Here is a 26,800-nt window from a genome sequence, read left to right as displayed (position 1 = left end):
GGGCAGTATACAGAAGATAACCCTATTTGGTAAAAGATCATGTCCATATTATGGCAAGAACAGCTCAAATAAGCAAAGCAAAATGACAGTCCATCATTACCTTAAGACATGAAGGTCAGTCAATGCGGAACATTTCAAGAACTTTGAAAGATTCTTCAAGTGCAGTCACAAAAACCATCAAGCACTATGATGAAACTGGCTCTCATGAGGACCGCCACAGGAAAGGAAGACTCAGAGTTACCTCTGCTGCAGAGGATAAGTTCATTAGAGTTACCAGCCTCAGAAATTGAAGCCCAAATAAATGCTTCACAGTGTTCAAGTAACAGACACATCTCAACATCAACTGTTCAGAGGAGACTGCGTGAATCAGGCCTTCATGGTCAAATTCCTGCAAAGAAACACCTACTAAAGGACACCAATAAGAAGAAGAGACTTGCTATGGCCAGAAAACACAAGCAATGTACATTAGACCGGTGGAAATCTGTCCTTTGGTCTGATGAGTCCAAATTTGAGATGTTTGGTTCCAACCGCCATGTCTTTGTGAGATGCAGAGTAGATGAACGGATGATCTTTGCATGTGGTTCCCACCGTGAAGCATGGAGGAGGAGGTGTGATGGTGCTTTGCTGGTGACACTGTTAGTGATTTATTTAGAATTCAAGGCACACTTAACCAGCATGGCTACCACTTAAACAGCATTCTGCAGCGATACGCCATCCCATCTGGTTTGCCCTTAGTGGGACTATCATTTGTCTTTCAACAGGACATCGACCCAACACAGCTCCAGGCTGTGTAAAGGATATTTGACCAAGAAGGAGAATGCTGGAGTGCTGTATCAGATGACCTGGCCTCCATAATCACCCGACGTCAACCCAATTAAGATGGTTTTGGATGAGTTGGACCACAGAGTGAAGGAAAATCAGCCAACAAGTGCCTAGCATATGTGGGAACTCCTCCAAGACTGTTGGAAAAGCATTTCAGGTGAAGCTGGTTGAGAGAATGCCAACAGTGTGCAAAGCAGTCATTAAGGCAAAGGCTGGCTACTGTGAAGATTCTCAAATATAAAATATATTTTGATTTGTTTAATGCTTTTTTGGATACTACATGATTCCATATGTGTTATTTCATAGTTTTGTCTTCACTATTATTATACATTGTAGAAAATAGTAAAAAAAAAAACAACTTGATTGAGTAGGTGTGTCCAAACTTTGGACTGGTACTGTATAAAGATAGATTTTATAGGATCATTAAACAAAACACTATTATTGAACAAGCAGGTAATTACAGATTTCAATTTCAAAATTCAGATAGCTGGGAATAACAAACAGATTGATAATAAACATCCCATCTACTTTACCTCAGATTCATAATAACATCCAGTGGTGTAAAGTACTTAAGTAAAAATACTTTAAAGTACTACTTAAGTAGTTTTTTGGAGTATCTGTACTTTACTTTACTATTTATATTTTTGACAACTTGTACTTTTCCTTCACTACATTCCTAAAGAAAATAATGTATGTTTTACTCCATACATTTTCCCTGACACCCGAAGCTACTCGTTACTTTTTGACAAGAAAATGGTCCAATTCACACACTTATCAAGAGAACATCCCTGGTCATCCCTACTGCCTCTGATCTGAAGGACTCACTAAACACAAATGCTTCGTTTGTTAATTATGTTGAGTGTTGGAGTGTGCCCCTGGATATCCGTCAATATTTATACATTTTTTATTGTGCCGTATGGTTTGCTTAATATATGGAATTTGAAATGGTTTGTACTTTTACTTTGACTTTTGACACTTAAGTACTTTTTAGCAATTCCATTTACTTTTGATACTTAAGTATATTTAAAACCAAATACTTTTAGAGTTTTACTCAAGTAGTATTTTACTGGGTGACTTTCACTTTTACTTGAGTCATTTTCTATTAAGGTGTCTTTACTTTTACTCAAGTATGACAATCGAGTTTCCACCGCTGATAACATCTACTTTACCTCAGATTCATGTTTGTATTTATTCACTTTGCTGTTTCCTCTCAATAAAATGAAGAAACTGCTATTTATTGTAGAACAAATATTAGGCTGTTATTCTCAGCTAGTATATCTGACTACAGTATATTCCAGATCTAACTGAGTTTAGTAATAAGTCATAACTTACCTTGTCAACCTGTTGTATAAGCTGTATGCTATGTTTCCTCTTCACTTGTTAGTCACAAAATAGTTTAAACACAAATTACTTTGAGTTTTGAAAGATATTATTTGATGCTGTACATCACCAAAAATCCAGGTAAATATTCATAATATGATTACTGTATTGTCCTATGTCTTTATAAAAAATATATATTATTGTTCTGCATATTTCTGTCAAGTCCATATAACTGTGTCCGTAGTACTTCTCGACTGGACTTATAGATTGCATTGTTTTCTGTGGTTTGTGTCTCTGTGTGTGTGTGTGTGTACAGGCATGTCCTACCTTGTAACGTCCATAGAAGGGGTGTCGTCCCCCCGTCACCAGCATGTCTTCATCTCTATCCAACATACATCTCACTGGCCTCTTCAACCTGACACAACACACACACACACACACACACACACACACACACACACACACAAAGAGAGTTTCAGTTACGAAGAGTGAGTGTTTGTGTGTGTGTACTATATGTTTGCATGCTTTTGTGGGTGTGTGCGCCCGAGTGTGTGCATACACAACAACCTCTCAGTCTCATTGCGAAATTAGAATTTTTACCACATTTCTCCAAACATCAAATTTTGAAAAGTTTGTTGACACGGCACTGCCCATCAGTGGGATTTAACATTCTACAGCAGTGACCATCAGTGGGATTTAACATTCTACAGCAGTGACCATCAGTGGGATTTAACATTCTACAGCAGTGACCATCAGTGGGATTTAACATTCTACAGCAGTGACCATCAGTGGGATTTAACATTCTACAGCAGTGACCATCAGTGGGATTTAACATTCTACAGCAGTGACCATCAGTGGGATTTAACATTCTACAGCAGTGCCCATCAGTGGGATTTAACATTCTACAGCAGTGACCATCAGTGGGATTTAACATTCTACAGCAGTGCCCATCAGTGGGATTTAACATTCTACAGCAGTGACTATCAGTGGGATTTAACATTCTACAGCAGTGACCATCAGTGGGATTTAACATTCTACAGCAGTGACCATCAGTGGCATTTAACATTCTACAGCAGTGACCATCAGTGGGATTTAACATTCTACAGCAGTGACCATCAGCGGGATTTAACATTCTACAGCAGTGACTATCAGTGGGATTTAACATTCTACAGCAGTGCCCATCAGCGGGATTTAACATTCTACAGCAGCGCCCATCAGCGGGATTTAACATTCTACAGCAGTGACCATCAGTGGGATTAAACATTCTACAGCAGGGCCTATCAGTGGGATTTAACATTCTACAGCAGTGCCCATCAGCGGGATTTAACATTCTACAGCAGTGACCATCAGCGGGATTTAACATTCTACAGCAGTGCCCATCAGCGGGATTTAACATTCTACAGCAGGGCCTATCAGTGGGATTTAACATTCTACAGCAGTGCCCATCAGCGGGATTTAACATTCTACAGCAGTGACCATCAGTGGGATTTAACATTCTACAGCAGCGTAATGTGTTTTTCTTTCTGTTTTTTTTTCTTCATTAATTCACCTACAACTCCAGCACCTGAAAAACGTACATAGAGGTGCATGTGTTCTTCAGCTTTTGTATTTAACATGCTCTCCTTGGACTCGGAGTCCGCGGATTATGCTCATCCACCATCCCCGTCCACAACGTCCTAGCAAATCTCAAGCCTACTTCATTGTACTAGCGCTCGCTGTTGCCCCTAGTGGCCCGTTTTGACTGAACTTGTTTAGACATTAATTCCGACTTTGTTAAGTAAAACAGAAAGGCATTAATTCCAATTGGTTAACAATCAGGCATTAATTCCAATTGGTTAACAATCAGGCATTAATTCCAATTGGTTAACAATCAGACATTAATTCCAATTGGTTAGGGTTTAGAATAGCCTTCCCTGTAGCTCAGTTGGTAGAGCATGGTGTTTGCAACACCAGGGTTGTGGGTTCGATTCCCACGGGGGGCCAGCACAGAAAAAAAATGTATGATATGTATGAAATTGTATGAAATGTATGCATTCACTACTGTAAGTCGCTCTGGATAAGAGCGTCTGCTAAATGACTAAAATGTAAATGTAATAGTCCTAATTGAATTCAGGAATTCATTCTGATTGGTTAAGTTTAGAGAAACAACTCCACGGTTTAGTTTTATAGCTGACTCTCATTTTATAGAACCCCGTTCAATCCAAGCTCCTGGCACCGATTTTTTGTTGTTGTTGTCGTTGCTCTGAACAGTTTTGTTGCTCTGGACAGTGTCTCCCGACGTCTTGTGGACCTATAAAAATGAACAATTTTGCCTTGAATCTGGAGTGATCTACGTTTGTGCATCATCTTACTTCTGAGCGGCCACAGCGACCACGGTGGACAGGGTGGTGGACCTGCTCTCCTTCCCTCCGAATCCTCCTCCCATCCTCTTCACTCTGATCACCACTCTACTGGCCGGGACACCCAACGCCTTAGCTACCAGAGACTAGAGAGAGAGAGAGAGAGAGAGAGTGTTTGTGGACGTGTTTAACTATACTTGTCGGGACTAGAAGTCCTCACAAGAATAGTAAACATGTTTTCGTTGTTGACCAGCTGGGAAAATGTTGTTGGTACCCACAAGGTCAAATGTTATTTCTAGGGGTTTTAGGGTTAAGGTTAGAGCTAGAGTTAGTTTTAGGGTTAGGATTAAGAACTAGGGTTAGTTTTAGGGTTAGGATTAGGAACTAGGGTTAGTTTTAGGTTTAGGATTAGGAGCTAGGGTTAGTTTAAGGGTTAGGATTAGGAGCTAGGGTTAGTTTTAGGGTTAGGATTAGGAACTAGGGTTAGTTTTAGGGTTAGGATTAGGAGCTAGGGTTAGTTTTAGGGTTAGGATTAGGAACTAGGGTTAGTTTTAGGTTTAGGATTAAGAGCTAGGGTTAGTTTTAGGGTTAGGATTAGGAGCTAGGGTTAGGAGCTAGGGTTAGGAGCTAGGGTTAAGGTTAGGTTTTTGGGTTAAGGTTAGGGTTAGGGGTTAAGGAAAATAGGATTTTGAATGGGACTGAAATGTATGTCCTCACAAGGTGCTGCACAAGCCTGTGTGTGTGTGTGTGTGTGTGTGTGTGTGTGTGTGTGTGTGTGTGTGTGTGTGTGTGTGTGTGTGTGTGTGTGTGTGTGTGTGTACCTGGGTTTTGGTAGCAGACTGAGTTGAGACAAACAGCTCCATCTCTCCATCCTCTCCTCTAGGTATAGCTACAGTAACGTTGGTCTCCAGGTAGAAGTGTTCCTGGCCTCCCATATGCATCTCACCTGGTAATACAGACACATGATCACACACACACACACACACACACACACACACACACACACACACACACACACACACACACACACACACACACACACACATTCACCCTCACACACACACTCACCCTCACAGACTCACCCTCACACACACTCACCCTCACACACACACACACACACACACACACCCTCACAGACACACACACACCCTCACCCACCCACACACACTCACACTCACCCTCCAGAATGTGGTCAGCCTGTGTGAACCCTTGGTCCAGGTCTCCTCTCTGGATGGTTCTAACAGGCTGGAAGAAGGACTGGTGTGTAATGGCATCCTGTATGGTGATGATTACAGGCTGTAGTTCTTGGTAGGTGATCTTCACGGCCTTGGCTGCTCTCTGAGCGTGAGCCTGAGTGTCTGCTACTACCGCTCCTATGATGTGGCCCACACAGGTCACCTAGAGAATACACACACCCAGACACACGCAGACACACCCAGACAATGTATTCCAGGTGACTACCTCATGAAGCTGGTTGAGAGAATGTCATGAGTGTGCAAAGCTGTCATCAAGGCAAAGGGAAGCTACTTTGAAGAATCTCAAATTTAAAATATAGAATTTTTTTTTAACACTTTTTTGGTTACTACATGATTGCATATGTGTTATTTCATAGTTTTGATGCCTTCACTATTATTCTACAATGTAGAAAATAGTAAAAATAAAGAAAAACCCTTGAATGATTATGTGTGTCCAAATTGTTGATTGGTACCGTATATATATGCTTTGGATAAAAGTGTCTGCTAAAATTATATTTTTAATTACACTTTTACAACAAACACATATTAAAGGACAGTTCAACCAATTTTCAACCTCATATTCATTATCTCCTGCACAGTACCAGTAACTATGTAAAAAAGGTGTGTTTCTATGATCTGTGGTTAAAAAGATCAGAAAAGGTCCTGAAAAAGGCTTTTCTGGGACCTCACAGGGTAGGATCTAAAGTAAGAAACCTGCAATGAGTTTCCAGCCAGAGGGAAGGTGGTTTCCTGCCAGAGGGAAGGCGGTTTCCTGCCAGAGGGAAGGCAGTTTCCTGCCAGAGGGAAGGTCGTTTCCTGCCAGAGGGAAGGTCGTTTCCTGCCAGAGGGAAGGCAGTTTCCAGCCAGAGGGAAGGTAGAATCTCATAGTGTTCCAAACAATGTTTTAAAACTATTCAAACTTTTGAAGGTGTCATTTTAATTTTATAAAAAAATTCTACAAAAACTTGTAAATGTGCAGTTTTCACATATGCAGACACTGGTATTGTGCTGGAGATAATCAACATGTGGTTGAAAAGCGGTGGAGTTGATGCAGTAAAACATATACTTTAACATAGAGTAGAACATACTGTACAAACAGTACCCTCCAACAGAGTAGAAAATACTGTACACACAGTACCCTCCAACATACATATCATAACACACACAATAACATAAAACACACACATGTAAATGTGTGTGTTATGTAAATATGTGTGTTTTCTGTTATTGTATGTGTGTGTGTGTGTGTGTGTGTGTGTGTGTGTGTGTGTGTAAATATGTGTGTGTTTTATGTTATTGTGTGTGTGTGTGTGTTATGTAAATATAATACACACAATAACATAAACACACACATATTTACATACACACACGCACACATATTTACATAACACACACATACAATAACATAAAACACACACATATTTACATAACACACACATACAATAACATAAAACACACACATATTTACATAACACACACACACAATAACATAAAACACACACATATTTACATACACACACGCACACATATTTACATAACACACACATACAATAACATAAAACACACACATATTTACATAACACACACATACAATAACATATAACACACACATATTTAGATAACACACACACATATTTACATAACACACACACACCGATGCCAGCACTCATCACTCACATGATGTGTCCGACGCACATCACCTAGGGAACACACACACACACACACACATAAAAATAACACAAACATAAAATGTAATCATGACTATGGATTTTTGGCTAAAGACTTTGCCTGTCACATAGTACACATGGTAACAGTGGAGTAGTCTGGGAAGACAAGAGAAACCAGGAGTCTAGCAGAGTTTAACAGCGGAGTAGTCTGGGAAGACAAGAGAAACCAGGAGTCTAGCAGAGTGTGATAGCGGAGTAGTCTGGGAAGACAAGAGAAACCAGGAGTCTAGCAGAGTTTAACAGCGGAGTAGTCTGGGATGGTAAGAGAAACCAGAAGTCTAGCAGAGTTTAACAGCGGAGTAGTCTGGGATGGTAAGAGAAACCAGGAGTCTAGCAGAGTGTGATAGCGGAGTAGTCTGGGAAGACAAGAGAAACCAGGAGTCTAGCAGAGTGTGATAGCGGAGTAGTCTGGGATGGTAAGAGAAACCAGGAGTCTAGCAGAGTGTGATAGCGGAGTAGTCTGGGAAGACAAGAGAAACCAGAAGTCTAGCAGAGTGTGATAGCGGAGTAGTCTGGGATGGTAAGAGAAACCAGGAGTCTAGCAGAGTGTGATAGCGGAGTAGTCTGGGAAGACAAGAGAAACCAGGAGTCTAGCAGAGTGTGACAGTAGAGTAGTCTGGGATGGTAAGAGAAATCAGGAGTCTAGCAAAGCGTGACAGTGGAGGAGTTGTGTGTTCCAGAGTCACACGAGACCTTCTGTAGGTAGGTCATATGTGTGGCTGTGGAGAGAATGAATTATCGTTGCTCGACGTCTGTGTTGCGTTTCCCAGAATAAAGCCTCTGTCCCTCCATTTAACACTCTTTCTTTCCCCTCTATCCCTCCCTCTCTCTCCTCCTCCCTTCGTTCACGCGTCGACTGTTCCTAACATACGCTGTCCAAGTTCTCACGTGTCTTCGCCTCGGGCTGTTACGGTGGCCTCATTACCCGTCACACCGACTGCAGTCAAATTCCACGTGACCATTTGAGTCACGATAATCTCCTCTTGTGCACTCTGTACATGCGTTGGTAGTAGGTCGCTAATGGCCTGGTACTCAGTGCTCTGTTGTCCCTCTAACCCCTCTGACATCAATGCAAATGCAATGGTAAATTGCTGTTTCTTGCCTTAGTGATTCACAAGCCGAAAATCATTCACAATTGATAATTTATCATTCACAAGTTATAGGCTAATATTGTCAACCATCAGACAATTCTTAATTTACTCTTGTCTTTAAATATACTAAATAATATACGTGTCATTTGTTTTGATTTAGAATGGGCCATTATCATGCACCTGTCTGGAAACAGGGACAGCGGGAAAAATACATCGTCTATGCCCTTAAATAGTTAATGGAGGACGCTTTTCCCTTGGGTCATTTTCAAGCCAGCCAGATAGGCTATACTCCTGTTGTAAAGACAAGCATTGTGCTTAATACTAGGAAAGTTGAGAAATACAGTGATATAAACCTTAGATGTGTGGTGGACTCCAATCAAGTTGTAGAAACATCTCAAGGATGATCAATAGAAACAGGATTCACCTGAGCTCAATTTCCAGTCTCATTGCAAAGGGTCTGAATACTTATGTAAATAAGGTATTTCTGTTTTTTATTTTGAACACAATTGCAAAAATGTCTAAAAACCTGTTTTTGCTTTGTTATTATGGGGTATTGTGTGTAGATTGGTGAGGATTTTTAATTTTAGAAAAAGGCTGTAACGTAACAAAATGTGGAAAAAGTCGAGGGGTCTGAATTCTTTCCGAAGGCGCTGTAAATATAGTAGACCTAGCCTGTAGAAAGCTGATGGGATCCTCCTCTTTTTAATAGAGGCCATCACTCTGTTTTCTCTCGCAATTGCATAGCCTATAAAAATGTTGTGCAACATGAGCTCATGGGCTCTCATGAAGTGTTTGATTAGATTTTCCATTACATTTATTTATTAAATCCATTTTAGAATAAGACTGTAAGGTAATACAATTTGGAAAAAGTCAAGAGGTCTGAATACTTTCCGAAGGCACTGTACTATCGATGTTTCCCGAACAATTTTCACTTGATTCCCCAAAATTAAGCACTGACTAGCTACAGGAACAGGGTTGGAGAGTCCATGGCACACAGAGTTTGGATGGGACATCACCTGTCGTGTGAAGTGAAACAAGTGTCCTTATAAAGCCCAGACATTTCTATAAGCAGTCCTGTGTAAAAGCAGAGGTTTGATGGTGGCCTCTAAAAAAGAGGAGGATACTAGCTGCTACCATATTTATTTCTCAGCTGCTCCTCTATAAAACCAGAGTAGCCTACCCAGCATCCTTTAAACTGTGGGAAAACAGCCTCCATTCACTATTCCGGTGCATATGGATGACACGTATTTTTGTTCCTACCCATTTCATAATGGACAATTCTAAATCCAAAGTAATCCAAAGAGGAGGCCGGGAGGAGGCCAGGAGGAAGCCGGGAGGAGGCCAGGAGGAGGCCAAGAGGAGGCCGGGAGGAGGCCAGGAGATGCTAAATGTGTTTGTATTAATTAACGGTCAATTACCGTGAGACCGGCAGTTATTTGCATGACAATTACCGGCTGACAAAGTGACATGACCACCACAGCCCTATCCTCGCTACACACACACACACACACACACACACACACACACACACACACACACACACACACACACACACACACACACACACACACACACACACACACACACACACACACACACACACTGACCGTGTCAACAGCGAGGACAGTCTCATCGTAGATGATAGGTCCTGTCATGTTGCTGCCAGGGATGTCCTTGGCAAACACACACGTCACCACACCTGGCATACTCTCTGCCTCCGATGTATCTATAGACCTAATCACACACACACACACACACACACACAGTTATGCCAGAGAGAGTTTATAATTATCACATATGACACTTCATTGACTTAAAGGGATTTGCTTGACTTACAATAAGTATGAAGGTGTGCGTGCCTGTGTGTGTGTGTGTGTGTGTGTGTGTGCGTGTGTGTGTGTGCGTGCGTGCGTGTGTTTGTGTACGTGACTGTGTTTGTGTGTGTTGTGTACTAACTGTATGCGTGCGTGGGCCTTGGTGCTGGTTATAAGACAGAGGTAGAGTTCATTCTCGTAGAGAGGGATGTCATCACAGTAAACCGCCTCGCCCGTCGCCTGCTTCATGGCTGAGAGGTGCATCATGGGACGGCCCACCACGTCCTCCTCCTTCTGACCGTCTGGAACCGCCTGGAACATGCAAGAAGGTAAGACACACACACACACACACACACACACACACACACACACACACACACACACACACACACACACACACACACACATGGAGTGCATTTGGAAAGTATTCAGACCCCTTGTCTTTTACCACATTTTGTTTTTACGTTACAGCATTATTCTAAAATGGATAAAATAGTTTTTTTCCCTCATCAATCTACACACAACACCCTACAATGAAAAAAAACTGAAATATCAAATTTATCTAAGCAGTCAGACCCTTTATTAAGTACTTTGTTGAAGCAAGGCGATTACAGCCTCGAGTCTTCTTGGGTACAAGCTTGGCACACCTGTATTTGGGGAGTTTCTTCCATTCTTCTCTGCAGATCCTCTCAAGCTCTGTCAGGGGTGTCGGGGGTGTCGATGTACAGCTATTTTCAGGTCTCTCCAGAGATGTTCGATGGGGTTCATGTCCGGGTTCTGGCTGGGCAACTCAAGGACGTTCAAAGACTTGTCCCGAAGCCACTCCTGCATTGTCTTGGCTGTGTGCTTAGGGTCATTGTCCTGTTGGAAGGTGAACCTTCGCCCCAGTCTGAGGTCCTGAGCGCTCTGGAGCAGGTTTTTAATCAAGGATCTCTCTGTACTTTGCTCCGTTCATCTTTCCTTAGATCCTGACTAGTCTCTCAGTCCCTGCCGCTGAAAAACATCCCCACAGCACGATGCTACCACCACGCTTCACTGTAGTGATGGTACCAGGTTTCCTCCAGACGTGACGCTTGGCATTCAGGCCAAAATCTTGGTTTCATCAGACCAGATAATCATGTTTCTCAGGAGTGGCTTACGTCTGGTCACCATAAAGGCCTGATTGGTGGAGTGCTGCAGAGATGGTTGTCCTTCTGGAAGGTTCTCCCATCTCCACAGAGGAACTCTAGAGCTCTGTCAGAGTGACCATCGGGTTCTGGGTCACCTCCCTGACCAAGGTCCTTCTCTCCGATTGCTCAGTTTGGCTGGGCAGCCAGCTCTAGGAAGAGTCTTGGTAGTTCAAAACTTCAATGCTGCATAAATGTTTTGGTACCCTTCCCCAGATCTGTGCCTCAACACTATCCTGTTGCCTTGGTGCTCTACGTACGGCCTGGTTTTTGCTCTGACATGCATTGTCGAACTGTGGGACCTTAGACAAATCATGTCCAATCAATTGAATTTCCCACAGGTGGACTCCAATGGAGTTGTAGAAACAACTCAAGGATGATCAATGAAAACAGGATGCACCTGAGATCAATTTCGAGTCTCTGAGCAAAGTATCTGAAAACTTCTGTATTTCTGTTTTTATTTTTTTTTTATAAATTTGCTAACATTTCGAAGAACCCGTTTTCACTTTGTCATTATGGGGTATTGCGATGTCATTATGGGGTATTGGGATGTCATTATGGGGTATTGTGTGAAGATTGATGAGGGGGGAAAAAGTATTTAATCCATTTTAGAATAAGGCTGTAACGTAACAAAATGGATATAAAGTATTGGTTTGAATACTTTCCAAACACACTGTAGGACACAGGTGTTTACGTTTCCATCATGCATACCTAGGGTTGCAAAATTCTGATACATTTCCACAAATTCTCTATATTTCCAGAAATCCTGATTGGAGGTAGGGAAAGTTTCCAGGATTTGCAGCCCAATCTCTACCGTTCCTTCCCTCAAAGTCCCTCAGTTTAAAGTCTCACCTGGAAAATCTGGACACTGGAGGGGGACGTCTGGTGGTAGATCTCTGTAGCACTGATGTAGTCAGCCCTGACACCCTCCATATGTGCACCCTGCAGAGAAAGTGATGTAGTTAGCCCTGACACCCCCCATACATGCACCATGTAGACACCCTTCAGAGAGAGATATAGCCAGCCCTGACACCCTCTCCATACACCCTGTGGCAAGAAAAAGTATGTGAACCCTTTGGAGTTACCTGGATTTCTGCATAAATTGGTCATAAAATTTGATCTGATCTTCATCTAAGTCACAACAATTGACAATTGACAAACACAGTCTGCTTAAACTAATAACACAAACAATTATATGTGGTCATGTCTTTATTGAACATGCAGTGTAAACATTCACAGTGTAGGGTGGGAAAAGTATGTGAACCCTTGGATTTAATAACTGGTTGACCCTCCTTTGGCAGCAATAACCTCAACCAAATGTTTTCTGTAGTTGCAGATCAGACCTGCACAATGGTCAGGAGGAATTTTGGACCATTCCTCTTTACAAAACTGTTTCAGTTCAGCAATATTCTTAGGATGTCTGGTGTGAACCGCTCTCGAGGTCATGCCACAGCATCTCAATCGGGTTGAGGTCAGGACTCTGACTGGGCCACTCCAGAAGGCGTATTTTATTCTGTTGAAGCCATTCTGTTGTTGATTTACTTCTGTGTTTTGGGTCGTTGTCCTGTTGCATCACCCAACTTCTGTTGAGCTTCAATTGGTGGGCAGATAGCCTTACATTCTCCTGCAAAATGTCTTGATAAACTTGGTAATTCATGTTTCCGTCGATGATAGCAAGCTGTCCAGGCCCTGAGGCAGCAAAGCAGCTGCAAACCATGATGCTCCCTCCACCTTACTTTACAGTTGGGATGAGGTGTTGATGTTGGTGTGCTGTGCATTTTCCTTCCAAACAACTCAACTTTAGTTTAATCTGTTCACAGAACATTTTGCCAGTAGCGCTTCGGAACATCCAGTTGCAAACTTCAGAAGTGCAGCATTGTTTTTTTGGACAGCAGTGGCTTCTTCTGTGGTGTCCTCCCATGAACATCATTCTTGTTTAGTGTTTTACGTATCATAGACTCGCCAACAGAGATGTTAGCATGTTCCAGGGATTTCTTTAAGTCTTTAGCTGACACTCTAAGATTCTTCTTAACCTCATTGAGCATTCTCCTCTGTGCTCTTGCAGTCACCTTGCAGGACGGCCACTCCTAGGGACAGTAGCAACAGTGCTGAACTTTCTCCATTAACAGACCATTTGTCTTACCGTGGACTGATGAACATCAAGACGTTTAGAGATACTTTTGTAACCCTTTCCAGCTTTATGCAAGTCAACAATTCTTAATCTTGGGTCTTCTGAGATCTCTTTTGTTCGAGGCACGTTTCACAACAGGCAATGCCTCTTGTGAATAGCAAACTCAAGTTTTGGGAGTGTTTTTTATAGGGCAAAACAGCTCTAACCAACATCTCCAATCTCATCTCAATGATTGTACTCCAGGTTAGCTCCTGACTCCTGACTCCAATTAGCTTTTGGAGAAGTCATTAGACTAAGGATTCATATACTTTTTCCAACCTACAATGTGAATGTTTAATGATGTATTCAATATAGTCAAGAAAAATACCTTAATTTGTGTGTTATTAGTTTAAGCAGAAATCCAGATAATTCCAAAGGGTTCAAATACTTTTTCTTGTAACTGTAGAGGGGGTGGGGGGTGATCTGGTGCTTCTGTTCCCAACAAAGTAGGGCCTACAGCATCACCCAGATCTTCTGCACAGATTCTGCCAGACCTGGGACCTGACAATAAATCCCAGTAAGACAAAAATAATGGTGTTCCAAAAAAGTCACCAACTAAGAATTCTCTAAATGGAACAAACACCAAATTGAGACTTTGCATTTACTCAGAATTCTGCCAAAAAAAACTCCTCTGTGCACAAAGTAAAATACCAAGTATGGCATGAATCTAAAATCCAGAAAACAGCCGTTAAATTCTACAACCACCTAAAATGAAGCAATTCCCAAAACCTTCCATAACAAACTCATCAGCTACAGAGAGATGAACCTAGAGAAGAGTCCTATCAGCCGGCTGGTTCTGGGGCTCTGTTCACAAACACAAACAGACCCCACAGAGCCCCAGGACAGAAACACAATTAGACCCAACCGAATCACGAGAAATAAAAAATATAATTACTTGACACATTAGAAAATAATTAACCAAAAAACAGAGCAAACTAGAATGCTATTTGGCCCTAAACAGAGAGTACACAGTGGCAGAATACCTGACCACTGTGACTGATCCAAACTTATGGAAGGCTTTGACTATGTACAGACTAAGTGAACATAGCCTTGCTATTGAGAAAGGCCGCCGTAGGCAGACCTGGCTCTCAAGAGAAGACAGGCTATGTGCACACTGCCCACAAAATGAGGTGGAAACTGAGCTGTACTTCCTAACCTCCTGCCAAACGTATGACCATATTAGAGACACATATTTCCCTCAAGTCACACAGACCCACAAAGAATTCAAAAACAAATCCAATTTTGATAAACTCCCATATCTACTGGGTGAAAAACCAAAGTGTGCCATCAAAGCAGCAAGATTTGTGACCTGTTGCCACAAGAAAAGTGCAACCAGTGAAGAACAAACACCACTGTAAATACAACCCATATTTATGTTGATTTATTTTCCCTTTTGTACATCATTACAACACTGTATATAGACATAATATGACATTTTTTGAAATGTCTCAATTCCTCTGAAACTTTCTTGAGTGTAATGTTTACTGTTCATTTTTTTTATTGTTGATTTCATTTCACTTCTGTTTATTATCTATTTCATTTGCTTTGGCAATGTAAACACGTTTTCCATGCCAATAAAGTTCTTCAAATTGAATTGAATTGCGAGGGAGCGAAGTTACACTGTTCTTGTAACCAATAGTAACATGTTATGTAAATAATTATGATGTGTGTTTCTCACCTCACTGGCCAGTTTCTGTTGTACAGTCAGGTAAAACTTGTAAAACAGGCTGAGGGTCAGAGTTCGTCTGTAGGTCACCATGCCACCCGGCGCAGAGGGGTGAAGGGTCATCTCCTCAGCCAATGAGGAACAAGCATCCTGCAGAAGCTCTTCCCCCCATTGTTTTCCCAGAAGTCTGCTGGCTGTGTTCTTGGCCATGACGGTAGTAGCAGCCATCCCTCCGTAACTAAGGGCCAGGTGCTTGACGACGGTTGACCCCTCGGCGAATGTCACACTCATCCCTGACGTCACAATGCTGATGTCATCCTCACGACGAGGAGACTGCTTATAGGCAGCAAAGTACTGACCCTAAACAACACACACACAGACACACACACACACACACACACACACACACACACACACACACACACACACACACACACACAGACACACAGACACACAGATAGATACAGAATGTGATTCTACAAGATGCTATAATTGCTATTCTACTGTGTGTGTGTGTGTGTGTGTGTGTGTGTGTGTGTGTGTGTGTGTGTGTGTGTGTGTGTGTGTGCGTGCCTGACCTTCTTGGTGTACGGGATCAGGACACATAGAAGAACCTCCTCAGGTGTCAGGATGGTTCTTCTGTAACCTGGGAAGAACTTCTCATCCATCACAACCACACGCTCACCACCACCTAGAAAGAGACAGACAGCGAGAAACAGACAGCGACAGACGGACGGACGAAGAGGAGAGGAGACTTTGATATGCTTGTGTTTTATGTGAATGGTCACATGACATTTCCACTGTACTGTCTCTCCCCAGTTTAACCCCTGGTGAGAAGTGTCAAAGAGCAACAAGCATTTTTTGTAACCTAACTCTGGAGTTCAAACGATACTTTCACTCACACCATAATGGTGTGGACATAAAACGGACATAAAATGGACATAAAACAAGGAGGCTGAGATGCAGAAACAATATACTTAATCCATGCTGTAAAAAAAGGAGAAGTCATTTACCTTTGGACATGAGTGTGAGCTTGCAGCCAGCAGCCATAAAGACAGGGTTGAGGTCGGAGATGGGGCTGGCAGTCATGATGTTACCTCCAACGGCCTGAAGGAGAGACACGCACACACACACACACACACACGCACATGCACACGCACACACGCACACACACACGCGCACGCACACACACATACACACACACACACACATATATATATTTTAGAGACCATACAGGTGCTTGCATATCTGTTGACCAGCAGGTCAGCACAGTGTGTGTGTGTGTATGTGTGTATGTGTTTGTGTGCGTGTGCGTGTGCGTGCGTGTGCGTGTGTGTGTGTGTGTGTATACTGAATGTGTGTGTGTGTGTAATACGTACTGCCACGTTGCGTATCTGTAGTCCAGCAAACCAGCGGAGTTGCTCCTGTATAGAGGTGAAGACTTCAGTCTGGTAGGAGGGCAGTTTACCCACCGCTTCCTTCAGCACATCACCCAGCAGAGTCAGGGAACAGGACGCTCCAAATACTATACCTACAACACACACACACACACACACACACACACACACACACACACACACACACACACACACACACACACACACACGCACACACATCAGTAACATACTCACATACACACACACACATCAGGCTATACCAGCCACAACAGCATCAGTTGAGAGGTCAATTTCTGAGCTGAAACGGCTAAAGAAATGCAGTCGAAAGTTGACCGATCAAGGACGACTCTCGTCTCTATCGCATCGAGACTTTTCAAACTGAGGGCCAACAGGGAGGAGTTTTACAGTCACTGATGTCTTTACCTGGACGGAGAGACAGAAGTAGTCTTCTGTTATTACAGTCTGTCATTTATTACTATTCTTCCAATGGCAAACTGACATATAACAAACACCGTAGTATACAGTGAGTGTAGACTGACCAGGTGAATGCAGGTGAAAGCTATGACCCTAACCCTTATTGATGCCGCTTGTTAAATCCAATTCAATCCGTGTAAATGAATATGGATTTTTTAAGCCTTGAAACAATTGAGATATGGATTGTGTTTGTGTGCCATTCAGAGGGTGAACGGGCAAGACAAAAGATATGGGTGTGGTAGTAGGTAGCAGGCGCTCCGGTTTGAGCGTGTCAAGAACTGCAACGCTGCTGGGTTTTTCACACTCAACAGTTTCCTGTGTTGATCAAGAATGGTCCACTACCAGCCTGTTCACGCAGGGCACTTGCATGAGGCACAAGTTATTAGGGTCTGTGAATTTGTGTCTACCTGCTGCTGTTTGGTTGTGGTTATTTGATTATGTCATGACGTTGGCCTCTTTGGGTTTTCTATGCACCATCCCCCTCCTTCTGTCTCCAAACCCAGGCTAAGTGAGTGCGGTCATAAATTCCGAAGGAGAATGTCCTGCCTCATGGCCACAGTATGGAGAGAGAAGGGTTTCATAGAGAGACAAAGGAATTCTTCCACCTTACAGGACGGGGGAACCGAATGACATTTATGTTCTGGAGAAGGTATAGAAGATCGGTGAAGAATCCAGCTACGAACTGGTCCTAGATCAACCAGACTACAAATAGAAATACATCAACATAGACCATAACTCAAAACCCGGAAATAATAAATCAAACGCCCTCCTAACTAACACACCACCCTGAACCACATAAAACAAATACCCTCTGCCACGTCCTGACCAAACTAAAATGACAATTAACCCTTATACTGGCAAGGACGTGACAACTGGTCCGTTTGGTACAATTTTATGAAACTCATGAGAGACAATACGGCCATATTACCATAATAATGTTTATATAATAGCCTCAGCTTCTGGACTTACATCTAAATGGTTGTATCAACTGAATGAATAAGGATAAAGCTATTTGGAATATGTTGAGATGCTATGTACTGATGTTAATGTGAGAGAATTGTATTTCTGTTCAGAGTCTTAACTAAGTCATCGGCACGCCCCCAGGGACACAGACAGGACCTGGCGTCATGTGACAGACTTTTCTACGTTCAGTATATACACCCCCACACAGGGTTTCTTTCTTTAGACCAGCTTATCTCGATAACGAGAGGGCCAAGGTTTGATGCATTCCTCTACTGAACTTTAACCATACCACGTGGTTAAACTATCGATACAGAATAATAACAAGTCTTTGATATTAATTACTAGTCTGCAGCTAGGAATTCGGTATCATTGAACGCGAAGACCGACAAAACATCCATTCTACAACGACATGAATGAATGTCACTTTGAAATATCCATTCTAACCGAGAGAGAGAGAGAACGCAGGACAAAACTCTCCAACAGAACCAAACTCTCCAACAAAGATCACGACGACACACTGAGCATAAATATATATATTGATTGCAATTGTTTCCGAATGAGTGAGCGTTCATGTGCAAAGGATTAGCATATCAATTGTTATAATTATCAACTTTTGTTTAACAAGCCGCCATGCCGGTTTAGCCCACTAGGGCATATTCCTCTACCATTTCTTTGTAACGATACCTACTGTTTGTAAGCTTTCTGTGAATTACTAAGTTTAGTAAATAAATTATAATAAATAAATAAATAAATTATTTTAAGACAATTGATGTATGGATGACTTAGTGAAGGCTGGGTTCGTGCAGATAACAACAATTTACGACGTTTGGAATTTACATTTACATTTACATTTTAGTCATTTAGCAGACGCTCTTATCCAGAGCGACTTACAGTAGTGAATGCATACATTTCATACATTTCATTTCATGCATTTTTTTTTTTAAATGAATGAATAAAATGTTTTTGTACTGGCCCCCCCGTGGGAATCAACCCCACATCCCTGGCGTTGCAAACACCATGCTCTACCAACTGAGCCACAGGGAATGAGACTGACGTGAGGTAAAAATAAGTCATTAAATAAGAAGACTCATAGACCAGATATTATGATATCTGGGAGTTATATTAGGAAAATTATAACTTTGTAATCTGAATATTTTCCTTGGTGCCCCGACCTTCTAGTTAATTACAGTTACACGATTAATCAGTTTAATCGCGTAATGATAATTACAGAGAGTTATTTGATAAACATGTCTTCATTTTAATGATGCCCAAAGACACGACAATGGTTATCTTTGTGGTGGTGTCGTACCGATAAACACCGTAGAAAAATTCCACTTTATGAATGTGTGTGTGTGTGTGTGTGAATGAGAGGCTCAATAGAAAGTGAATATCCGCCACACCAACGGCACGTCACTGACACACACACACACACACACACACACACACACACACACACACACACACACACACACACACAACATACTGTATGCACACATTAGCCATGAACACAAAAAACATACATGTTGAAATTGCCTATCCCTGCCATTCACAGCCAAACCCTTCTCCCCTCTTACCCTCGTCAGTGTGCTGTATGGCGTTGAGCTCGGGGATGTACGCCGGGGCCAGAATAACAGGATACAACAGGTTCTTAAACTTCATCTCAATACCTGGGACACAAACAGCAGCAGGGACAACAGATCAATCAAACGTTATCACTTAACTACAAACGTTCAGAACAGTAAGGCTGCATTTACACTGGCAGCCCAATTCTATTTTCTTTTCTCCCAATTATTGGTCTGATACCAATTAGTCTAAATACCAATTAGTAGAAAAATAACTCCTTTGACTAGTTAGTTGTCTCACCGACTTCCGTGTTACCAACCACCATCTTGGCGTTGGGGTACTGAGTCTTAAGCTCTAGAAGTTGATCCAGAGAAGCTGGCTGGAGCCACAGAACCCTCTCTCCTCTGAACCTCAGCTGTTGAGAGGACTGGCCTTTACACAGGGACTGGAGAAAGAGAAAGAAAGAGAGAGAGAGTGAGAGAAAGAGAGAGAGAGAGAAAAAGAGAGAGAGGTCATGAGCAGATGAGCTCCTGAATTTTTTTGCATGGTTTTACAAAAAGATAGATTTAGAGTTGGATAAACTTGGATTTTTTTTACAAGGACATATACAGGATACTGTTCTCCGAAACATAACCTTCACAAATCAAATCTCCAAACCTACAACCTGATTTTGGACAAAATTACCTGGAAGGATTCCCACTACCAAGGTTTTTATTCCCAAGGACTATACAGCAATTGCCCTGGCAAACCAACAACCAGCAAAATAAGTACATCAGAAACCTGAAAATACCATCAAACCTGGAACTGAGTGAGTAATGTTTAGTCTGAAGCTACTTTTAAAAGCCCCAAAGAATAAGACATTACGATAATCTATTTAAATTTGTAAGTACTGAATGCTAAATTAAGGCTACCAATCGTGCTAGGACAGAACAGATCCGGTTGCAACTTCAATTAGCACTGAGGTATAAAGTGAGAGGTGTCAAAGCACTTGAGCCCAACAATGACAGGAGATTCACCGCCTCCCCTACCCAAATGCAGAGGCCTTTGAGGCCACCTGCTCCATCTCTTCCCTCTGTGCAGAGGTCATGACAATACAGTACCCCTTGGATGTAAAACATTTGAAGGCACGGAAAGAGTACAAAAAGAAGCTCCTCATGTACAATCCAGAGATACTTTTTGCTGACTGCTTCAAAAATGGGAATGTACCATAAGCAACTTAATCATGCACACTGACCACCCCCTGACATGGCACAGTGCTATATTAATGTGGGGAAACGTGGGATGCTAAACAACGAGGACTCTGAGTCAGCCAATGGCAACCTGTACAAGTTTGGAACAGTAGTGGTACAGGGCAACTCCAAAAAGTTTCAGCTATACTTCTACAGAATCAAAGATGGTGCGCAGTAGAAGCTCTCTCTTGATAAGACTCCCCCACCCAGACCTCTTTCTTAAACAACCCCACAGACGAGCAACCCCAAGCGGAAAGCCAATTCCCCAGCACAGATCACTACTCTCAATTTTGTTTAATTTATTTGCACCAAAGAAAATAAGTGATAAACAACAATATAAAACAAAATAAACAGTGCGCAGGTGTGGTTGGAAGCCCAAGGGCTTATATAAAAACCACACCACAAAAAAAAACGATATACAATACATAAGTATAAAAATAAAAAAGGTTTGTTAAAACAGATAACAAAACCCAATAATCATAAATGTACAAATGAACCAATCAGCAATCACAAAATTTTTCTTTAAAATATGATGTCACACCTGCTCCTGCTCCCCCCTCCATTGCCGGTCTACTAACCCCTGGTCCTGGCAGCCCACATTGCGCACACCTGGCAACCATCATTGCCCACAAAAACTCCTTATCGTTAAGCACACATGGACTCCAACACCACCCTGATTACTCTCCCTTCATATAGCCCTTAGTAGCCTCAGTCATCAGGAAGTATTGGTTTTGGTTGCGTTCAGTACGCTTCTCGTGTTTTGTAATTTCTTCATGTTTATTATTATTAAACTCACCTTCTGCTCCTGCTTCCTGACTCCCTGTGTATATGTTACATAATACTGCCTCAGAAATTATGGAAGCAGCAGAAGATTATACCATCTTCCAGACGATTGAGGAATGATTGAGGAACAATCTACTCCACCAACACCACGATTAGCTGGCTCTACTGGGTACGACCATGAACGAGGTCCTCACGTTCTCCACCGACCTCGACACCCCCAGCGAGGTTCTCCATACCTCTGATGGAGGGCCTCCTATCACGGGTCGTCACAGTGAGCCAGTTCCCCAGCCCACCCAGTGGACCGCTCAGGTTAGTGATGCCCAACTGTCCCTTCCAGAGAAGTATCACGGAAATCCATTGAAATGCCGTGGCTTCCTACACCAGTGCTCCCTTTCGCCTGTCAGACGAGAGCCCCCACCACCGAGAGGTCCAAGGTTGCCATGGTAATTTCCCTGTTTACCGGACCGGCTTTGGAGTGGGCTACGGCCGTCTGGGACATAGGAGAGGAGGAGCTGGGTTCCTCTGAGAGGTTCATGGCTCAGTTCAGGGCGGTCTTTGACCATCCTCCAGAAGGCAGAGAGGGAGGCAAGCAACAATTCCAACTCCAGAAGGGTGCCCAGACCTCTGAGGAGTATGGCCACACCTTTCAGACTGTGGCAGCCTCCAGTGGATGGAATGAGCCGGCTCTCCGTGGTTTATTCTGCATTGGACTGCATGAGGAGGTCCAGACGGAGTTGGCATGTCGCGATAACAACATGTCCTTGGACACGCTCATCTCGATGGCCATCCATTTAGATAACCTTCTTCGGAAGTGCTGGTGTCCACCTCACCACTGTCCTGAGACAGAGCCTGAACCCATGGAGGTAGGGTCCACACACCTCTTTGCGGCAGACCGGTATCGTCGGAGACAGCTGTCACTCTGTTCCTATTGTGGCCAGGAGGGGAACCAGCTTCCTTGATGTCCAGTGCATCTGAACAATGGGTCCACTAGAAAAGAGGGGCAGCCACGTGATCTTCTGTCTCCCAGGGTAGGTCGTGACTATTCCATTTTCATTGTTTTCTGCCAAAACCCTTTCTGGTTCCCATTTCACTGTCTGGCTGGCTTGCAAGTGTTGTCTCTACAGCTCTAGTGGACTCCGGTGCGGCGGGGAACTTTATCGACCAGGCCTACACTTCCTCCCTGAACTTAACTTCATACCCGCTCTCCTCTCCTTTTCCAGTCCAAGCCCTGGATATAAGACCATTGTGATCAGGCACAATTGCACACGTCACAGCACCACTCACCCTCACCGTTGGACCCAAGCACCAGGAAAGCCTTCCCTTCCTCATCATCCCTGCACCCGTACACAAAGTCATTCTCAGCCTCCCGTGGCTCCAACTCCATAACCTCACCATCTCCTGGTCAAAGATGAGAATCACTGCCTGGGAACCAGGATGTCAGAGGATCTGCTTTCCCGCACCCTGTGGTTCTACATCGGTGGATGGTCCTGTGAATGTCATCCAGCCCATCAGTCAGTCCTACCGTATAGTTGACTTCATGTTTTGTGACGTAGATGTGGACATCCCCAAGGCTCTGGAGAGGGAACCCACTACTGCCACCTGCCCTCCAGAGCACATCTACAACCCCACAGGGGTGAGAGATCAGCTGTTGACCTAGCACACACATCCCTTGCCGCTGGACACCCAGTTATCATCCGCACAATGGCGCAGAACATTGCCTAGTATGTCAACTCATGTTCGTTATGTACATAGTCATTTTCAATTTTGGCCTAAAAAGACATACCCAAATTTAACTGGCTGTAGCTCAGGCCCTGAAGCAAGGATATGCATATTCTTGGTACCTTTTGAAAGGAAACACTTTGAAGTTTGTGGAAATGTGAAAGGAATGTAGGTGAATATAAGACAATAGATCTGGTAAAAGGTAATACAAAGAAAAAAACCGTTTTTTTAACCATCTTTGAAATGCAAGAGAAAGGCCATAGTGTTTTATTCCAGCCCAGGTGCAATTTAGATTTTGGCCACTAGATGGCAGCAGTGTATGTGCAATGTTTTAGACTGATCCAATGAACCATTGCATTTCTGTTCTAAATTTTGTAGCAAGACTGCCCAAATGTGCCTAATTTGTTTATTAATAACTTTTTATGTTAAAATTTTTTGCACTCTCCTCAAACAATAGCATAGCATTATTTCACTGTAATAGCTACTGTAAATTGGACAGTGCAGTTAGATTAACAAGAATTTAAGCTTTCTGCCCTTATCAGATATGTCTATGTCCTGGGAAATGTTCTTCTTACTTACAACCTCATGCTAATCATATTAGCCTATGTTAGTTCAACCGTCCTGTGGAAGGGACACCAATCCCAAAGAAGTTAATTAACAACGTCTACACTGTATTTCTGATCAATTTCATGTTATTTTAATGAACAATATTTTATTTGCTTTTGTTTAAAAAACATGGACATTTCTAAGTGACCCCAAACTTTGAACGTTAGTGTATGTACACAAACAAGTGTGCAGTTACAATTGGCAAGAAAAACACAGATTTCTTTCCTCAGTGTTGTGGGGTGAGACAGGGATGCAGCTTGAGCCCCACACTCTTCAACATATATATCAATGAATAGGCGAGGGCACTAGAACAGTCTGCAGCACCCGGCCTCACTCTACTGGATTCTGAAATAAAACGCCTACTGTTTGCAAATGATCTGATGCATCTGTCCCCAAACAAGAAGGGTATAAGGCAGTACCTAGATCTTCTGGACAGATTCCGTCAGACCTGGGCCCTGACTGTGAATCTCAGTAAGACAAAAATAATAGTGTTCTAAAAAAGGTAAAGTAGAAAAGACTAGAAACTGTTGTCCCAAAAATAATTACACCTACCTAAATATCAACACCACAGGTAACTTCCTCAAGGCTATGAATAATCTAAGAGATAAAGCAAGAAGGGCCTTCGATGCCATCAAAAAGGAACATGAAACTCAACATCCCAATTAGGATCTGGCTAAAAATACTTAAATCCATTATCAAACCCATTGCCCTTTACGGTTGTGAGGTCTGGGGTCCGCTCACCAAACAAGAATTCACAAAATGGGGAAAAACACCCAATTGCGACTCAGCATGCAGAATTCAGCAAAAATACACTTTGCGTACAATGCAAAACCCCAAACAATGCAGAGCAGAATGAGGACTATACACACTAGTTGTCAACATACAGAAAAGAGATGTTAAATTCTACATCCACCTAAAAGGAAGCGATGCCCACATATTCCACCACATAGCCCTCACCTACAGAGAGATGAATGTAGAGAAAAGTCCCCTCAGCCTAGCTGGTTCTGGGGCTCTGGTCACAAACACAAACAGACCGCACACAGCCCCAGGAGAGAAACACATTTACACTCAACAAAATTATGAGAAAACAAAAAGAACTATTTATTTGACACACTGGAAATAATCAACCAAAAAACAGAGCAAATTGGAATGCTATTTGGCCCTAAACAGAAAGTACACAGTGCCAGAATACCTGACCACTTTGACTGACCCCAAATTAAGAAAAGCCTTGACTATGTACAGACTCAGTGAGCATAGCCTTGCAATCGAGAAAGGAGTGCCGTAGGCAGACCTGGCTCTCGAGAGATTAAAGTTTGATCGTCCCACAAAATGAGATGGAAACAGAGCTACAATTCCTAACCTTCTGCCAAATGTATGACCACATTATAGACACATATTTCCCTCAGATCACGCAGACCCACAAAAACAAATGAAACATTGATAAACTACCATATCTGTGATGTGAAATATTGCAGTGTGCAATCACAGCAGCAAAATGTGTGGCCTGTTGCCATGAATTAAGGGAAACCAGTGGAGCACAAACAACATTGTACAAATTAAACCTATTTTTATATATTTATTTTCCCATTCATACTTAAACTACTTGCACATTGTTACAACACTAATAATATGTCTGTATTATTAACCAGTTATGTCTGTATTATTAACCAGTTATGTGTGTAATATTAACCAGTTATGTGTGTAATATTAACCAGTTGTGTGTAATATAACATTTGAAATGTCTATATTCTTTCATGTTTACCTTGTTTATCTATTTCACTTGCTTTGGCAATGTAAACATACATTCCCCATGCTAATAAATCCCCTTAAATTGAATTGAGAGACAGAGAAACAGAGGGAGGGGGAGAGAGAGAGAGAGAGAGAAAAAGAGGGAGAGAGTGATGAACAGAGAGAAAGTGAAAGAGATTAACAGAGAGAGAGAGAGAGAGAGAGAGAGAGAGAGAGAGAGAGAGAGAGAGAGAGAGAGAGAAAAAGAGGGAGAGAGAGAGAGATAGAGAGAAAAAGAGGGAGAGAGTGATGAACAGAGAGATAGTGAAAGAGATTAACAGAGAGAGAGAGAGGGGTAAAGGGTATGTGTTTGTGTTAAGCCCCCGTGTGTGCTGATGTGTGTTAGTGTATCTACCATCAACTCTGGTGGGAAGATGATCTCCTGAGTGGGGTCCAGAGGGAGGAAGTCAGCTGGGTTGTAGAGAGGAGCAGGAAACACTGAGGTCCTCTGAGATCAATGAGACACGCCATTGAAACATTATGAACTAGTTATATGTACATTATTAACCAGTTATATGCACATTATTAACTAGTTATATGTACATTATTACCTACCCAGTTATTATACATTATCAACCAGTTATATGTACATTATTAACCAGTTATATGTACATTATTAACTAGCTATATGTACATTATTAACTAGTTATATGTACATTATTAACCAGTTATATGTACATTATTAACCAGTTATATGTACATTATTAACTAGCTATATGTACATTATTAACTAGTTATATGTACATTATTAACCAGTTATATGTACATTATTAACCAGTTATATGTACATTATTACATAGTTATATGTACATTATTACCTACTTATATCTACATTATTACCTAGTTATATGTACATTATTAACCAGTTATATGTACATTATTACCTAGTTATATGTACATTATTAACCAGTTATATGTACATTATTAA

At 42.2% G+C, this 26,800-nt stretch overlaps 1 protein-coding gene across 3 annotated transcripts in view; it reads right to left on the bottom strand.

Moving 5' to 3' along the window:
• The window catches only part of xdh (xanthine dehydrogenase), a 50,517-nt gene that overhangs the window by 14,796 nt on the left and 8,921 nt on the right, over positions 1-26,800 (bottom strand). For all 3 annotated transcript variants that reach the window (XM_029730888.1, XM_029730890.1, XM_029730891.1), the window contains 14 exons: positions 26,228-26,320; positions 20,048-20,192; positions 19,759-19,851; positions 16,730-16,881; positions 16,364-16,457; positions 15,929-16,041; positions 15,363-15,710; positions 12,367-12,456; positions 10,491-10,660; positions 10,142-10,268; positions 5,660-5,879; positions 5,303-5,427; positions 4,494-4,627; positions 2,470-2,557 (listed from right to left, as the gene is read on the bottom strand). In XM_029730888.1, coding sequence (XP_029586748.1) covers positions 2,470-2,557; positions 4,494-4,627; positions 5,303-5,427; positions 5,660-5,879; positions 10,142-10,268; positions 10,491-10,660; positions 12,367-12,456; positions 15,363-15,710; positions 15,929-16,041; positions 16,364-16,457; positions 16,730-16,881; positions 19,759-19,851; positions 20,048-20,192; positions 26,228-26,320 — 1,992 coding nt within the window. The remainder of the gene's footprint in view (positions 1-2,469; positions 2,558-4,493; positions 4,628-5,302; positions 5,428-5,659; positions 5,880-10,141; positions 10,269-10,490; positions 10,661-12,366; positions 12,457-15,362; positions 15,711-15,928; positions 16,042-16,363; positions 16,458-16,729; positions 16,882-19,758; positions 19,852-20,047; positions 20,193-26,227; positions 26,321-26,800) is intronic.

This window comes from Salmo trutta, chromosome 33, assembly GCF_901001165.1.
Source record: "Salmo trutta chromosome 33, fSalTru1.1, whole genome shotgun sequence".
In the NCBI taxonomy this organism is placed as follows: Eukaryota; Metazoa; Chordata; class Actinopteri; order Salmoniformes; family Salmonidae; genus Salmo; species Salmo trutta.
This window is presented reverse-complemented; position numbering and strand designations above follow the sequence as displayed.